This window comes from Oryx dammah, unplaced genomic scaffold, assembly GCF_014754425.2.
Source record: "Oryx dammah isolate SB20612 unplaced genomic scaffold, SCBI_Odam_1.1 HiC_scaffold_26, whole genome shotgun sequence".
In the NCBI taxonomy this organism is placed as follows: Eukaryota; Metazoa; Chordata; class Mammalia; order Artiodactyla; family Bovidae; genus Oryx; species Oryx dammah.
The window spans coordinates 51,479,590-51,497,861 of record NW_024070210.1 but is presented as its reverse complement, the minus strand read 5'-3'; the positions used below and the strand labels follow the sequence as shown (position 1 = coordinate 51,497,861).

General features: G+C 45.9%; 1 protein-coding gene across 1 annotated transcript in view; it reads left to right on the top strand.

Annotated features, from left to right (window-relative positions):
- Positions 1 to 18,272, top strand: part of MYO1E (myosin IE) — a 215,323-nt gene extending 197,051 nt beyond the window's left edge. The window contains exons 27-28 of the mRNA XM_040226636.1: positions 13,021 to 13,190; positions 17,503 to 18,272. Coding sequence (XP_040082570.1) covers positions 13,021 to 13,190; positions 17,503 to 17,579 — 247 coding nt within the window. The 3' untranslated portion in view covers positions 17,580 to 18,272. The remainder of the gene's footprint in view (positions 1 to 13,020; positions 13,191 to 17,502) is intronic.

The window sequence follows — 18,272 nt, the reverse complement described above, 5'->3', positions numbered from 1 at the left end:
TGGCACCAAGAAACAAAAAAAGCATTCCAGTAGCCTAAAGATGAACTGCCCTAGGATGTAAGGAGCACCTTGTCCCTGGATGTATTTAGTCACAAGGCAGATGGAAACCACAGACAGGAGTATTGCAGAGTAACTGTGTCATATACCAGAGAAGGGTGAGAATCCTGTCTCAGCCCCTGCTAACTAATATTGGACCTGCTTCTTACCTTCTCCGGGCTGCATTTTGCTTATCTGTACACTGGTGTAATACCACCAAACTTAGAGGGTTGCTGGGAGGACTAGAGAGAATTTAAATAAAACATCTACCATGGTTCCGGGCACATAGCTGGCTGCTCGGTCAGCTGTAGCCTGATGATGAAGATGGTGGCGACGGTGATGGTGGTGATGAAGCAGTTTTTCTCTCATGATGGCCGAACTAGTGACTTTTTACATTTGTTTTTAATTGGAGGATAATTGCTTCACAGTGTCGTCTTGGTTTCTGCCAAGCGTGAATCAGCTCTGTGTGTACACTTACCTCCTTCCCCTTGAGCCTCTGCCCCCCAACCCCACCCCACGCCCCTAGGTCACCGCAGAGCGCCAAGCTCTGCTCCCTGTCCTACGCGGCAGCCTCTCGCCAGCTGTCTCTTCCCCGCATGGGAGTGTATATATGTCAGCCCTGCTCTCCCAGTTCATCCCACTCTCCGCTTCCTCTGCTGTGCCCACAAGTTTTCCGTTTTCTATATCTGCATCTCTATTCCTGCTCTGCAGATAGGTTCGTCAGTACCATTTTTCTAGATCCCGTATATATGCATTAATAAACAATGTTTGTCTTTCTCTTTCTGACTCACTTCACTCTGTATTACAAGCTCTAGGGTCTTCCACCTGGCTACAGTGCAAATCTGTTCTTTCTGTGGCTGAGTACATTCCATTGTATATATGTACCACAGCTTCCTTATCTGTTTATCTGTTGATGTGAACTAGTGGCTTTTAAGGAATCTCTGACTCTTGGCAAGAATCTCTGACATGATCCTCAGTGGTAGAATAGTTCTCTCTGCTGAACCCCATAACGGGGCTGCTGCAGCCCACTGTTCCCCTCATTGTCTAGTCTCTCCATGTCTGTAGAATAATAAAGAACTTTTGAGTGTGATCAGGAGACTTGTGTACAAACTAGAGCAGTGCTGGGTGAAAAGCAACAGCTCCTTCCTTTGGGCGGGTAGCCATCCATTCACTTGAGGCCTTATCAAAGGCAACAGACTTTTACGAACTTTCCCAGATATCACCAGGTTCTCTCCTTGCGTTCCTTTTCCCCTGGCAAGTCTCCCCTCATTTGGGCTTCAGAGAGGAAAGCATTTTGGTTTAAAATATTATTTATTTAGCTGGGCTGGCTCTTAATTATGACATGCAGGGTCTTAGTTGTGTCACGTGGGACCCGGTTCCCTGAGCAGGGGTTGAACCTGCGCCCCCTGCATTGGTAGCTTGGGGTCTTAGCCACTGGACCACCGGGGAAGTCCCAGCACCTTGGTCTTATACAAATGGCCAGCAGGAGAGTGGCCGCCACTTTCTATGACGTCTCTCTCCCTGCTACCACCACTCCTGCATATGGAGCTCTGTCCCTCCAGTTCTCATGATCATAGTTTGCCTGATCGGCTTGGTCTAAAGAGGTGGTTCTCACACGTTAATGTGCTCCAGAGTCACCTGGAGAACTTACTGGCCCACTTCTGGCATTTCTGATTCAGTAGGACTGGGATGGGGCCCAAGAACTTACATTTGTAACAAGTTTTGAGTTGATGGTGATGCTGCTGATCCAGGGACCACATTTTGAAAACCACTTTTATCAAATCATTTTGATAAAAACAGGGAAGTTTCTGTGTAAAGGTGAATTGAGGGGTGCTATTGCAGCAACAGGATTCTTACTCCATAATCCAGACCTACACTACTCAGATGGATGAAACTAAAATAATCAAACAAGCCTTCCGGGGCCCAGTTTGAGTTCCCAAAGTAGGCAGGGGATTAAAACCAGTCAGCAAAATGCACCAAATCTCTTCGCTCTGTCTGCTAGCTTCCTACTTGCTTTGGTTTTGGCAAGCAACACCATCTTTCCAGGCTGCTTTGCAAGTTACAGACTTGCACACCAGCCAGCTGGGAGCATCTGCCAGCCAAGATGCAGGCAATTTAGGAACATTGTGTCCTAACCGAGGCTGCTCCCTTCCAGCCCGCAGCTGTGCTGTTCCCTATTTCAGTCTTGTCACACCTTTGCCACCTTTAAGCTTAAAGATCAGGCATACGTGATGCTATTTTGGCAGTGGCTGTGAGGCTGGAAGGAGGGAACCTTCACTCCTGTCTACTAGACAGGAAGATTTTCCTCTGTATAAAACTTGTGTATAAAACTCCCATGAGGCACACTGAGTCCCATAGCTATAACATCTCAGCCAGCCTCCTCTTTGTACATCTGCAGTGATGCAGATTCTTCCTTAAGAAGTCATACCCTGATCAAACAGCTGAGCTTTTGCTTAGTATTTATTTTCTAAAACACATCAAGTCAAAGCTAAAATAATTTCTAATGTGGCCAAAGACCTTAGACAGGCATTTCAGGGCCCTTGTGATTACCTAAATTTAACAGTTATTCATTGCCAAGAAAACATGAGTTGCGTTTCCCGTGGGAGGTTGTTGAGCAAACAGGGAACTCTAGGATCCCTAGCTGGTTCCTTTCCACAAAGACGGAAGTTCCTGTTTACATCACTGCCTCAAATGATGCCCTTGGATTTACCAGCGTATAAAAGGGAGGCTACCTCTAGGTCTCCTTGGACTTCCAACTCTTAGGTTCATCTTTCCTTTCCCTCCCCAACCGCCAATGCACTTTAAAATTTTATTTATTTGCACTGGGTCTTGCTTGTGGCAAGAGGGATCCTCAAACCTTCACTGCAGCTTGTAGGATCTAGTTCCCTGACAGGGATCAAACCTGGGCCCCCTGCATTAACAGAATGGAGTCACTGGACCACCAGGGAAGCCCCAATGTACTTTCCTTTATAGACATATTTAATATAAGCAGTCATTTCTTTTGGATCATGTAATGTGGATAAAATCAAATGGTATAATTAGCACCTCAAGTTAATTCAAGAAAGTCTTTGTCAGTTTGTTTTGGGTTCAGTCAGTTGGGTTCTGGGTTTTGGGTATTTGCTTTTGGAGAGAGCATGACACCTTCACTAAATTACCACCCCACGCGGGTTCTTTAGCCTTGCCACGCCATGTTAGTTGTCACCATCATAATCATTATCCAAGAAAACTAAGATAAAGAAAGAATTATCATCTTACAGTCCCTTAGCATACCTTTTCAACAGTCTGTTCCAGGTTCAAAATCTGTCCTGATTCTCAGGAAAAGAGGACAAGGTAACACAAGAATCATATAAACATTTCATTCACGGGGCTCTGCTCTGGCTCCATAGGAACACTTGATTTACCAATCAATGTGGCTTATATTCTCCCTCCTGTAACTGACATATACATAACCCACCTCCAGTTCATTACTGGAAGCATTAAAACCCAGACTAGAATTTTTTTTTTTTTTTTTTTTTCTGTTGGCCTTTTAAATCCTGTGGTCCATTTCAGGGGAGGACCACTTCAGGAAATTTCAAGATACTCCAGAGATGAATCCAACTGGAAGGTGGAGAAACAGAAAAATATTGAAAGTGCTCAGTGGTTGGGCTTCTGGCCATGCCACAAAAGAGAGATCGATCGAAAAATGTAAATGCTGCCTGGGTGTCTCCTGACAAGATTCTCCTAATGGAGTCATATTTTTCAAGGGGCTTAAAATTTCCAACAAGTGTCCAATAGCAATATTTCTTAACCCATAGTCTACAGGAGCAGCAGCCATATCCTGGCCCAGGCAGACACGAAGCCTAGGAATTTCTGGCATCCATTCCCACATTTCCAGTAATGTTTATAGATTCAACCTTTTGGAACAGAGCATATTTTAAAGAGCCAATGAAATAAAATGCCATTATTTTCCTTCTTGGAATTTTGAGACATAAATTTCACATCTGCAGAACAAAGACGTGATGCTTGAAAGCTTAATCCCAGCTCTTACTGGCACAGTGACATAGGCACACCCGGGTGCCCCAGAGGCATGGGGGCTGCAGGGAAGCTCACAGAATGTGGCCTGGCCATTTGCAGGAAGCCAGGTTCACAGTAGCCAAGGCTGGGCGTGAGTCCTGGGTCACTTGTTGACTATTGATTGAACCATGTGCCTTCCGTGTGCCACCTGCTGGGCACACGGATTGTCTCACTAATTACCAGCTGACAACCTCACATGTATCATTTAATCTTCCCACACCTTGGTGTCCTCATCTGTATCATGCTGCTGCTGCTGCTGCTAAGTCGCTTCCGACTCAGTCGTGTCCGACTCTTGCGACCCCATAGACGGCAGCCCACCAGGCTCCACCGTCCCTGGGATTCTCCAGGCAAGAACACTGGAGTGGCTTGCCATTTCCTTCTCCAATGCATGAAAGTGAAAAGTGAAAGTGAAGTCACTCAGTCGTGTCCGACCCTTAGCGACCCCATGGACTGCAGCCCACCAGGCTCCTCCGTCCATGGCTCATAGAGCCAGTTAATAGAAATTTAAAGCCCATTCACAGTTTTGTGACGATTAAATAAGGGCTTTGTAAACTAAAAAGCACAATGCCACTTGAAAGTTTATTTGTATTTTTTTTGGCTCCACTGGGTCTTTGTTACTGGGTGCAGGCTTTCTCTGGTTGCGGTAAGCAGGGAGTACACTCTAGCTGAGGTGCACTGGCTTCTCGTTGCGGTGGCTTCCTTTGTTGCAGAGCACAGGCTCTAGGGTGCATGAGCTCAGTAGTTGTGGCTGCGCACAGGCTTAGAAGCCCCAAGACATGTGGCATCTTCCTGGACCAGGGATTGAACCTGTGTCCCCTGCATTGGCAGGTGGATTCTTTACCACTGGACCACCAGGAAAGTCCTATTTGTGTTTATTTTATGACTGTTATTCATGTGATTTGATCTTACAGAGAAATATTAATATTCTACCAAGATTGAAAAGTGGGTGTCCCCTGGCCCAGTGGCTTTATCCACAAGAACTCAACCCTCTGGCCTGCATAGAATTCTAGGCTACGGAGGGGCTAAGCTTCAGGAATTGCTGGCTTTAATGGGGTGGGGGAGGGGGTGATGGGGCAACCTAGGGAAGCCAAGGGGACTAGTCAGGGAGACAATCGCTCTCACTCCCCCTTCTCTGACCATCACACGTGTAAAGCCATGCTGCTCTCTGGCCTCAGACCAAAAGCAGAACAAAGCTGAGAGGCTATACTGTAGTGGATACTAGCTGTGTTTCAATAACGGAAATAAAATCCAAAATTCCTTCTTGTGCTATGCTATTCTACAGTCTTTTTCAAGTTAAACCTCCTTTGCTCCAGTCACCATAACAACTCATATCACATGAAGAGTGTGAACAGTCCCTGTCTCTACGTCATTGATGTCCCTTGGCGTTTTGTGTTCTTGTGGGCTTCTGGTCCCTTGTGAGGTTGGACAGCTGTCTTTAAGGGCTCATCGGTCGGTCAGCATGCGGTGTCTCAGGGCCTAGCACCTCTTGGCCTCCCCAGGCACTGAAACAGGCAGGTTTTCACAAAGCCAACTGGGTGTGATGTGCCTGATTACTCAGGAAACTTTGTGGTATGGGTTATGCTGTGACTGCATTAGATGTCTAACACCCTACTCAGAAAAAGACCTGATGTAAAAGCAAGGTGCTGTCACCAAGCTTCTTCATGTGTTGGCTTTGTTAATGAAGGATAAACACAGTAAAGTGGTAAATGTGTACAGTCCCTTGGTATCCACCAGAGATTAGTTCCATCACACGCATACACACACCAGATACAAAAATCCATGCATACTCAAGTCACTTATATAATATGGCATGGTATTTGCCAGGGCTTCCCTGGTGGCTCAGCGGTAAAGAACCTGCCTGTGATGCGGGAGATGCGGGCTCGATCCCCAGTCAGGAAGATGCCCTGGGGAAGGAAGTGGCCACCCGCTCCAGTATTCTTGCCTGGAGAACCCATGGACAGAGGAGCCTGACAGGCGGCCTAGCTCTCCTTGCTCAATTATCTGTGGTCCATGAGAAACATACTTCCTATAACTTCCCAGGTGGCTTAGTAGTAAAGAATCCACCTGCCAATGCAAGAGACTCAGGAGTCACAGATTTGATCCCTGGATCAGGAAGATCCCTTGGAGTAGGAAATGGCAACCCACTCTGGTATTCTTGCCTGGAAAATTCCATGGACAGAGGAGCCTGGCGGTCTACAGTCCAGGGGATTGCAGAGAGTTGGACACGACTGAGTGACTGAGCAGGCACATAGTATTTGCGTATAACCTACGCACATTCTCCTGTGTACTTTAAGTCATCGCTGGGTGACCTGTAATACTGAATACAATGTAAATGTTATGGAAATAGTTGCCCTGCCCAGCAAATTCAAGTTTTGCTTTTCAGAACTTTCTGGAATTTTTTTCCCAAATATTTTCAACCTGCAGTTGATTGTATCTGCATCTGGGATGCAGAACTCCTGGATGTGAAGGGCCGACTATACAGATTACACTGAAATCATGGGTCACATGGTAACAGCAAAGCTACTTTACACTGGGCCAGAGTTACATAAATGAAACAACCGGATTTGCTCCGTGATGTGGAGTTTTATAACTCCATACAAATCTGCACACAGAGAACCTTTATTATTGAAATGGCAATAGGAAAAATAACTTTGTTGTTTTGATTCAGAAATTCTTGCTCCGACACCCATTATCCCAGTAACACAGTTTTCAATCAGGTGAGGTTTAATTGGAATACGAATATCAAAATCTGAGCACTACCAAAAACTATTTTGTTGTGGTTTAGTCGCTCAGTCGTGTCCAACTCTTTTTCCCCTGTGGACTGTAGCCTGCCAGGCTCCTCTGTCTATAGGATTCTCCATGTAAGAATACTGGAGTGGGTTGCCATTTCCTTCTCCAGGGAATCTTCCCAACCCAGGGACTGAACCTGCATCTCTTGGGTCTCCTGCATTGGCAGGCAGATCCTTTACCACTGAGCCAGCAGGGAAGCCCCATAAAATCCTGCATATTCATTGTAAAATAAAACTAGTCTAAGTGCTTTCAGACGAGTAAAAGTGAGTTATTATGAGGGACAGTGGTATGCTCTGAAAGACTTTTCTAGTCTTTCAGACAGAGCTGTAACATTTGTTAGTTTCCCCTCTCTATGTGGCTGATTTCAAGCTACCAGGGTGACTCCCCCACTGGTTGCAGAGCTGGGAGGAGATGCAATCTCCCACCATCATGTAGGCAGCAGACATTAATAGCATGGATAGATGTAAAATGTGGTAAAATAATTAGGGAGGGTTACATTCTGAGTATTTGTTGCCATTGCTTTTAATTTAACTTACTCAGTGAGATGTTTTTTATTTCATCTTTGTTGTTCAGTCACTCAGTCATGTCCGACTCTTCGCAACCCCATGGACTGCAGCACGCCAGGCTTCCATGTCCTTCACTATCTCCTGGAGTTTGCTCAAATTCACGTCCATTGAGTCCAGCCATCTCATCCTCTTTCACCCCCTTCCTCCTCATGCCCTCAATCATCCCCAGCATCAGGGTCTTTTCCAATGAGTCGGCTCTCCGAACCAGGTGGCCAAAGTATTGGAGCTTCAGCTTCAGCATCAGTCCTTCCACTGAATAATCAGGGTTGATTTCCTTTAGGATGGACTGGTTTGATCTCCTTGCTGTCCAAGGGACTCTCAAGTCTTCAACACCAGAGATTTCATCTTTAACGATTCTTTAACAACTGACACACATAATTTCTGAAAGTGTGACAGCCTGCTCTCACAGGCTGGGTTGAGGCCAGTTCCTGCACACTGGGCACGAGGGTCTTGTTTGCTAGGTAAGAAAGTCTGAATCCCTTTTTCATGACTGTGAGAGGTGTCCTTAATTTCTGGTAGCTGGTAGAAAGGAGCCGTCATCTCCTCGTTGTTGACTGCACAGGATCGCCACCTAGTGGTGGAAGGAGATGGTCTGAGTTGAGTCCAAGCCAGCCAGGAAAATGGCTGTTCTGACTGATTTGTGTCATGGTTTCCAGGTCTGCACTGCAGTTAGTAAAGAGCCAGTGATCACCCCATCGGGGCAGGTGTCCTGTGTTCCATGGTTGGTCTGACAGTAGAGATCTTAAAAGCACTCTGGAAAGCCGTCTTAGAATTAGAAAAAGGGCCTGGGCCATTGCCAGAATTCCCTCTTTTTAACCCGTGAAGACAGATCCCTAAAGATGTGAAGTGATGGATCCAAGTCATGTGCCAGCCAGTGTCGGAACTGGGCCTCAAACCCAGTGCACTGACTCCGATTCAAGCCACAGTCCCTTATACTACTCCTGCAGGACGTGCAGTCTTCCTGGGCCTGACGCCAGGTCCAGGGATTACCATGGTGAGAACAGCCGCCTCCATGGACTCTGCTGTCCTGCTAGGGAGACAGGTAGCCCAGGCCCCTGTCCCCAGTGCACCCACCCCCTGCTCAGAGCAGACACAGGCTACCAGAGGATGCTGCAGGGGCTGAAACAAGATCCCAAGGCTGAGCAGGAATTAGCAGTGCTCTGTGTGGGCTGGGGAGCATGGGGCCAGAAAAATCAGTGTGGCTGGAGTTCTGGGAGCCTGCTGCATACGCATCATGCCATTCGCTGAGGAAGCCAGCAGCAAATTCCAGGAACCCACGTCAGTGACCTCGTGGGAGTGTCGTGAGGCTAAATGAAGCAACATTTGAAAATGCCCAGCATGGTATCTTTCCCAGAACCTCAGGCAGGGGTTCCCAGACCACACCCCCTCTGTTGTCACTCACAAGAAGAGCGAGGACATGCTTAGATGTGAGAAGGGGGCAAAAGTGACTGGAGAGGAGGAGGGCTGACTTGGCAAAGGTGCTGCCTGACTGGACAGTTGTCCCCTTTCCTGGTTACAGAGGCAGACAGTGGTGACCTTGGGATCGCCTAAACAGCCCCTTTACTGATGCAAAATGCCAAGCTGTTCTCCACCCCCACGTCCTTTCCCCATCAAACACAGCCCACCTCGTCGATACTGCTGCTCCCCAGCAAACAGTGCCCCATTTCAGAGCTCTCTGGAATCTCCCCCTCCCAACTGAGCACTGTGAGCCCCATTCAGCCAAGAGGTACACGACCAGACGACCTCACACTGCCTGGCGGCCGTTGTCCGGGCCTGGGACGATCGAGCCAGTGTCCACTGTGCACGGGAGCCCAGTGCCTCAGTAATCCCTGAGGTTTTACTTTGCCTTATTCTGAGGAAGTAGGCTCTGATGGCTTGGAATCAAAGACCACACAGTGGCTGTGTTCACAGGTGTTTAAATGGTCTTCCATCCCCTCCTCCACTGTGTCGCAGTTCCTGGGTGGGACACCCAGCAGCTGCTTGTATACAAGCTGGCTGAGCTGACTCTGGGTATCAAGAGTGCACTGCAGGGCCCGGGGGGCCCATGCAATTTACTTATTTTAAAAATATTTTTTATGCAAGTATCTTTTAAAGAAATATTTATGGATGGCTGTGCGGGGTCTTTGTTGCTGGGCGGGCTTTCTCTAGTTGCAGAGAGCAGGGGCTACTCTCTAGTTGCCGTGCATAGGCTTCTCGTTGCAGTGGCTTCACTTGTTGTGGAGCACCGGCTCTAGGGCATGAGGGCTTCAGTAATTATGGAGCACAGGCTCAGTAGCTGTGGCACTCTGGCTTAGCTGCCCAGCGGCATGTGGGATCTTCTCCGAACAGGAATCAAACCCGTGTCCCCTGCATTGCAAGGCAGATCTGTAACCACTGACCACCAGGGAAGCCCCTTACTTTTTTATTTTTGAGTCAGCTTTCTTGAGATATAATTTACATACCATAACATCAACCCATTCAAAATACAGTTCACCAGCTTTTAGTATAGTCAGGGGTATACAACCATCATCATAATCTAATTTAGGAAGATTTGCGTTATCCCAGAGGGAAACCTTCTTCTCCTTAGCAGTCATCCCTCCCTCCCCTGGCCCTCAGCAACCACTAATCTACTTTCTGTCAGAACAGTTTTTTCTGGACATTTCATGTAAATAGAATCATCCTTTTGTTAAATTTACTCCTAAGTAAACTGGAATTGTCTTCTCAGTTCCTTTTCTAGATTGCTCGTTGCTAGTTCATAGAAATATAGCTGATTTTTGTAAATTGATCTTGTGTTCTATAGTCTTTCTGAATCTTTTTATTATAGTAGTATTTTTTAGCGTATTCCTTGGGCTCTTCTATGTGCAAGCTCATCTCATCTGCAAATAGAGGTATTTTTCACTTCTTTTCTAATCTGTATGCCTTTCATTTTTCTTGACTAATTGCCCTGGCTGTAGAGCCTCCAGTGTGTATTGATGAGCTGATATCTCTGTTTTGTTCCTGATCTTAGGGGGGAAAGTATATTTGTCACCAGCAAATAGGATGTAGACTAGGAGTATGTGGACAAGGTTCCTAAACCCAGCCAGGGCTCGGACTGCATGGAGAGAGGTAGGAAGATGCAAGTGTGGCCTGCAGTGGGATGAGAGGCTGGGAGCAAGTGGGGCCACACCTGGCAGGGACTTTATAAGCCAAGGGCAGGGGGAAGCTGTTGAAGGATCAGTGGAGAGTCAGGTAAACTAATAACACACTGAGCTGATGTTCAGGGAGCCTTGAAAGAAAGCAGCTGGCAGGAGTGACATGAAGGGGAGGAGCTGGGTGACCTCAGCCAAAGCTGGAGGTAGGTGGGCAGAGGAGCAAGGAGGGAGACTCCTGGGAAGGCTGCAGGCAGGCTGGCCCTTCTTTTCAGAGAGTCACCCAGCTTTGCCTCTACTTTAAGAGGGCCCCCTGCCCAGAGAATGCACCCAAGTCCCAGTACTCTTGGCCTCCAGACACCCCAACCACCTACATTAATGGTGGCAGGTCTCTTCCCATGGACAAAAAAGAGGCCAGCTCTCCATCTATGAATATTTGGTGAGTGTACGTGTGTGCACGAGTGTGCATAAGCACACATACCCTCCCAGCCCCACTCCCTGGAAGTGCCAGGCTGCAGGCTTCCTCCCTCCCAGGGTGTTCCAAATGTACACACACACCCCCCTCCCCGCCCCATTCCTCACTGCTGGGAAATCAGAAGACTTCTGGTATCCAGGCTAATGGCTCTTATTAACCAAATGCTGACACATCTCTAATATATAGGTTACTTAATTAAAAACCTGCTTATCCAGCCAGCCTGCCTTCTCAAGCAGGCGATGGGGATTTCCAAGACTAGGAAGGAAGTGATGTCATGCTAACGATCTATACGATGTCTTTCCTCTTCTATAAAAGTGCCTGGAGGGGGTGGCAAGTGGGCATGGGGGTTGATGTGAGAAGAGTGGAGCCTGAGTTACTTTGGGGTTTGCTCCCTTCTACATAGGGAGACCCGGGAAGCACTCAAGGAACCCCACCCCTGCTGGGGACAGCTAGCAGCCAGTACCCCCCACCCTCAGCCACCCGCCTCATGATCTGACTTGCTCATCAGCACCCCATAGCATCTATTGTCACAGGACGTCAGCGAGGACAGTGAGGCTCTGGCCTCTTCAGAACACGCCTCAAAACTGGGTGTGCTTTTTCTCTCCAGAACTCAGGCCCCAGGAAATACCCTGCCTTTTGCTCCGCCCTCCCACAGGTATTAACAGGCCCGACCAGACCTAACTGCCAGCCCCACTGTGTTGAGTTCAGTCCAGCCCCTCTTAGAAGTCTTCAGTTTCTTTCAGAAGCAAATGAGCATAGGCTTCACTTTAGTTAGTCCTTAAAGGGGAAGGGGGGTGTTTGCTCTATTTGTTTCCTAAATGCATTCTCTAAATGCTTTTGATGAACATATTTCTCACTAACTAGGACCATGCCTTTGAGACAAGGCATGAATGGTGACTGGAGGAAGCATAGTTTGTAGAAGGAATACATTTAAAGCTAGAAGACATTTAAATACATTTAAAACTGGATTAGGGCCTCAGCACCGGAGACATTTTTGATGATCATCACCAGGTAGAGGTGGCGGCACTGGCATCTGTGGAGTGAAGGCGAGGGATGTTTAACCCCCTACAGGGCACAGGGTACCCTCTGCAACAAAGCATCTTGACACCCACAGCGTCAGGAGTGCTGATGTTGATTCGTTGCTTTGTAAATTTTCTGCACAAGAACATTCACAGCAGCATTTTTCTGTAATGAAACTGGAATTATCTTGAATGACCACCAACAGTAGACTGGATAAGTAAATGGTGACATATTCATGGAATGGAATAGTAAATATAAAGCCATGAGCGTGAGTCAGAACTTCATGCATAAACAGTGTTCATCTCAGAAATGGAGTGAGTGAGGGAATTGCCTGGTTGCCCAGTGGTTAGCACTTGGTGCTTCCACTGCTGTGGCCTGGATTCAGTCCCTGGTCAGAGAACTAAGATCCTGCAAGCTGTGCACCGTGGCCAGGGGGGGAGAAAATGGAGCAGGTTATAGCAGTGTGTGATTTTTACACAGTTAAACAGGTAAACTATACCTACTGTTTAGGGATACTTATGTGCATGGTAAAACTACAAAGCAAAGCAGAATTATTAATATAAAATGCAAGCTAGGGGTTCATTCTGGGAGGGCTTGCAGTTGAAAGGAGGCACCTGTAGGCTTCTGTGGCAGAGTTCTGATTTCACAGTTGGGGGTGAGGGGAGTACATCCATGGCTGCCATATTATCATTTAGATGTGTAAATATGTTTTATAAATTTGTCTTACATATTTCCTTTTATGCTGAGAACACAGCAACAGCAGCTAATGTTTATGCAGAATTAACTACGTGTTTTTGCACCGACCTTGTCAGGAAGGGTGTTTTATTCTCCAAGAAAGTTTAGAGGTTGACATGTCCTTCTAAGGATGGGGCTAGATTTGAACTTGAGCAGTGTTGGCTCCAGGCTCCAAACCAGCGCACCGGGCTACTGCCTCCTCTTAGGGCCCAGCTCACCGCCTCCACTCTCTCCACAGGGCCCGGAGACAAACAACCAGCCGGCCTCCCCCAGCGGGGGGCAGACCCAAGCCCCAGCCCAAGCCCAAGCCTCAGGTGCCACAGTGCAAGGCTCTGTATGCCTATGATGCTCAGGACACAGATGAACTCAGCTTCAATGCCAATGACATTATCGATATTATCAAAGAAGGTAAGTGCACGGCTGGCTGGGATAGGCTCAAAGAGCAGACAGTCACGAGGCTATAAAAGCTAGTTTAAATGTGAACAGAATTTATGGGCTCTTCTAACTGAAATTTGAAGAGGTAGGTCAGGCTTCAGGCGGATTGAACTGGAAATAAAGTCCAGCTTAATTTTTCAATACTTCTGTCAGCTCTGCTCTCCCCTTTGTATTTCTTCACTCCTCTGGCTGTTTTTCCTCGTGGTAGCAAAGAGACTGCATCAGTTCTAGGCCAACAGATCAAACCATGTCTAAAATCCATTTTACTTCTGAAACGTCTCTTAGCCATTGGATAGAAAGCCTAGGTTTCACTCTGACTGGACCAAAGTGGTCATGTGCCTATTCCTGAATCAGTCTCTGTAGCAAGGCAGATGCTGTACCCTAAGTGGGCTAGACCTGCCGGCGACTGCCCTAGGAAATGGTAGGTAGGGCTGTCCCACCCAGATGTCATGGCCTCTCAGACTGAAGGGAGATGGAACGGAAGCCAGGGAGACAACCTGTAACATCCATTATAAAAATGGTCTGGTCTGTGGGCGTGGCTGAATACTTTATTAATTTGGTAGAGAAGATATGTTAGCACAAACATTACTGCTTATGGAAGCATGAAAAACAAAGATCACTCCTAACTTAGGATGTTAGGAAAAAAAAGTACCCTGATGGGAATGACATCTGTGGTGAGGGCGGGGCACAGAGAGAGGAGCCTTGGAGGCTAGAAAGAGCAGGCCATTTTAGGAAAATGATCTGACACTTGACCCCGGTGAGGAACCCCCAAGGAGATGTCACAGGGGATGAAAGGAAGCCAGAGTGGCCTGGTCACAGAAGCCCTGGGTGCTGGGCTTAAGTTGTCAAGACAGAGCAACGACAATCCGAGTGGACAGTGGTTCCCCAGCAGGGGCCGCTTTCCGGAAGAGGTGGCCAATTCTCACTCCCAGGAGAATTCTAGGTCCCCAGACCAAAGTCCTTCTAAGCAGCCTCTGGGTGTTATTTTTAATCTCCTTTTAACCACCTGGTTTTCTACAGGTGTTAATATTTTAAGTCATTTAATAGTCTTCAAAAAGTTGGAATTAAAATAAGTATTGAAATAAACTTTTAGTAACACAAACAGGATTTTTATCACCAGCATTGTTCAGCAAAAATATGGGAAATGACCTAATATCCAGTGACAGGGATTCGTTAAATAAAGTTTGCCATATCCACTCAGTGAACTTGGATGCAAAAATGTGTGTGAATGATGTAGAAGTACAGTACATTTATTGAAATGGAAAAATGTTCATGACGAAAAGGACAAATTAGAGGCTGAACTAGTCTCATTTTTGTAAAAATATAAAACACATGGAATAGAAAAAATTTTTTAATGTTTTTAAAAGTAGAAAATGTTATAGTGTTCCCTTAAGAGTTGAACTTTCTTTTCAGTATTACTTTCTTTTCATTTCTCAATATTTTCAAAGTTTTCTAGAAATAACACTGCTGCTCCTGCTGTTGCTAAGTCGCTTCAGTCGGGTCCGACTCTGTGCGACCCCATAGACAGCAGCCCATCAGGCTCCCCTGTCCCTGGGATTCTCCAGGCAAGAGTACTGGAATGGGGTGCCGTTGCCTTCTCCGTAAGAAATAACACAGTGGGTATAATTAAAACAATTATATATTTGTGTAAAATATAGAGTCCTAAAAGTTATCAAAACATGCTATAAAGTATTGCTTTACTTTAAACAGTGCAGGAATTGACATACAGATACAAGGGATAGAATAGCATCCAGAAACGGACCCCTGTGTGTATAGGTATTTAATAGATGATAAATGTGGCACTTGAAATCAGGGGAAAGGATAGAGTTACTTTCCATTTTGAAAAGAAAGTTTGCTGTATGCTTCATATACAAAATAAATATCAGATGAATATAAAGATCTGAAAATGTATGACTAAACTATAAATCTTAGAAGGAAACCTAGAATATTATATTAATCTTTGGGTGAGAAAAATCTTCCTATGGAAGATGTCAAACTCAAAAACCATATAGGATTTAACCTCATAAAAAGGCTACATTGAAACCTAGGTGGTGAATAGCACTGGGAAAGTTAAATGATAGAAAACAGACTAGGAAAAAAAATGTTTTACATATATAAATAACTCCTCTATGTAAATAATACAAATAATCCAGCCCCAAAGTGGACAGAGGCTATCGGGGCAATCAGTGCATGGCAGAGCCTCCTGTGATGTCAGCAAAGATTAAAATGTGAGAGAATCCACCACATTTCCTTATCCAAATCCTTAGAGTAAACTGAGGTTCAGAAATCAGAGCTTTTGCAAAGTTAATAATGGAGTATATATAAACATGTAATATATATACACATCATGTGATAGATAACCCCCCTTCCAATTCCCAGGGCAACAGCTTAGATCAGCCAGTTTCTGCTGTGGAAACTAAGAGCCTTCACGCTCAGTCAAAGACATCATAAACAAGCCCATGTCAGTTCAGGTCAAGTCTGGCCATCAGATGGATTATAGAAAACTTTCAATTTTTAGAACTTTCTGGATTGTGTCACTGCAAATAAAGTATGGAGCGTAATGTCTGTGTTTAGTCAGGTAAATAGATACCTTCTTTCACTATTTACTGCTGAAATAGGCTTTTGGGAAGGAAATTTAACAATATTTATCAAAATTGTTACTTTGGATTTATATATTAACCCCTTCCCCCAAGGTCAGTTACAAATAAATTAATACTTACATGCATAAAATACAGAAGTCCTTGATGTAAGTATAGGAGAGTTTTCTTTTCTTAATAGTATCAGTGTGGGAAAGGATTTCTAAAAGTGATAGAAAACTAAGACTGTAAAATGATCATTTGATTCAGTTGCTCAAATACTATGTCAGAGTTAATAAAAATGGGAAGAACATTTGTAACTCATGTGACAGATTCACTAGTATATAAAAAAACTCCTAATCAACAAGAGGCCAACATGAAATAAAATTAAGCAAGTGATATGAACAGAAGCTGATAGAAGTGATAGAATACAGAAGCTCTTTATATACAGATGTGAAATGACCTTTAGTCTATATTATTAAGGTTAAAGTACAGAACACAATAGTATGCTATCATTTATTTACAAAAGGTTGCTGGCTTTTTAACAAATACTTGACTTTATAGACATGGACTGTATCTTTGGAAGAAGTGCAACTGGCTCAGACGGTAAAGGATCTGCCTGTAATGGAGGAGACCTGGGTTTAATCCCTGAGTTGGGAAGATCTCCTGGTGAAGGGAATGGCAACCCACTCTAGTATTCTTGCCTAGAGAATCCCATGGGCAGAAGAGCCTGGCAGGCTACAGTCCATAGGGTCCAAACAGTTGGACACGAATGAGCGACTAACACTTTCACTATCGTTTGTATACAAAAGGTTGTTTTAAATAAATACTTGCCTTTATAGACATAAACTATCTCTGGAAGAAAGTGCAAGAAATAGGCCCTCCAAGAAGGGATCTGGGTGGCTGGATTCACTCTTAATACTTTCACGTGCACTTTCAAAAGTACAAAAGGATAATCTATCACAAAAAGTAAACTAGATTTTCTTAAAGGATAATAGAAGGTCCATGTTCTTTGCTCCAAGAATCTATCCTATAGAACTACTTGCACATGGGCATAAAGATATTATGTATGGACATTTATTGCATTAACAGCAAAAAATAAGAGAATGGCTATACAAATTTTGGTTTATGATGCAGCTGTTTAAAAAATGGGATGCAGTCATGGAAAGATGTATTGAGTTCTGAAAAGCAAGATGCAGAAGAGTAAGATATAGAATGACCTATCTAAAATGAATGTGTGTTTATAATCATAGAAAAAGGTCTGGAAGAATATATATCAAATACTTATTACTGGTAAGGGACTGGGATTAAGCTGGGAAGTAAGGATGGTGAAGTGGTGCAGATCAGTTCTCCCAGAAAGATGGTGAGGTGGAGTAAGGCGTGTGAAAGGTGAGTTGGGAAAGAAAAGGGGGGACGCAGGATTAGAGTCATCAGACCACAAGCTGACCTCACAGTCCGCCAGCCCAGCAGCTGGCCCGTCTCACAGGCAGGAAGATCCCACGAGGCCAACCACTAGAGATGGGCAGCAAAACCTCACAACTGGGCAGTGGGTTCCTCTGGAAGGGGGCCTGTGAGGCACATCTGCACGTCTGATTTTCATTAAAAGAACATAAGAAAGAACATGGATGGAGCCTAGTCTCCTCTGCCTGTAGGCGCAGCTATGGGAGCAGAGGCCCCCACTCACCTTCATGATCTCTGTGTCCCCACAGATCCTTCTGGCTGGTGGACGGGGCGACTGCGTGGTAAACAGGGCCTGTTCCCCAACAACTACGTGACCAAGATCTGAGGCGTGCAGAGACTCCGACGCTAGGGACGAAGGAGCTTCAGGCACACATGGGAGGGGACATGTGGGGGCTCTCCTCCCGATCCATAGCGAGCAGCTGCTTCTGCGAGGCCTGGAGCTCCTCGGCCCCCTGCCCGTGGAGGACTTTGCAGAGCTGGGTTGGAGACAGGCAGTGTCACTCCATTGGATCCCAGGAGGGCAAAACAAGCACCCACTAAGATTTATTTATTCTATTTAAACCTGGTGAGAGGACCAGCGAGGTCCACGCAGACCTTGCCAGCTCTATCAAAACAGCACCTGCTCGCTCACCAGGCCCAGGGGAACGGCCATGGGTGGCCGCTGACAAGTGCCTTTAGTTGAAGAGCACATCTCTCATCCCCCTCTTCATTACCTGACATGCACATTCCTCGGCCACCTGCCCTCAGGGGGGACCCGCTCTCTGCAGGCGCAGGGGGGCTTGGCGGGAGCGGGCACTTCCCATGCAGATGCCAAGGGCCCGCTGAGCCCACAGGTGCATGGGTGCTGCTGATTTTGCCAGGCAGCAAGGCAGGGGCTGGGCTGTGGGCCTGGCTCTCTCTGGGTCTTCAGTTGGTATGTGGCTGGCCCATGTTGGTTTTCGTGTTTAATGCTGTATCTATTATGAGAAGGATCTTTTTTTTTTTCAAGCTGTACATTTATTAAAAAAAAAACACACAA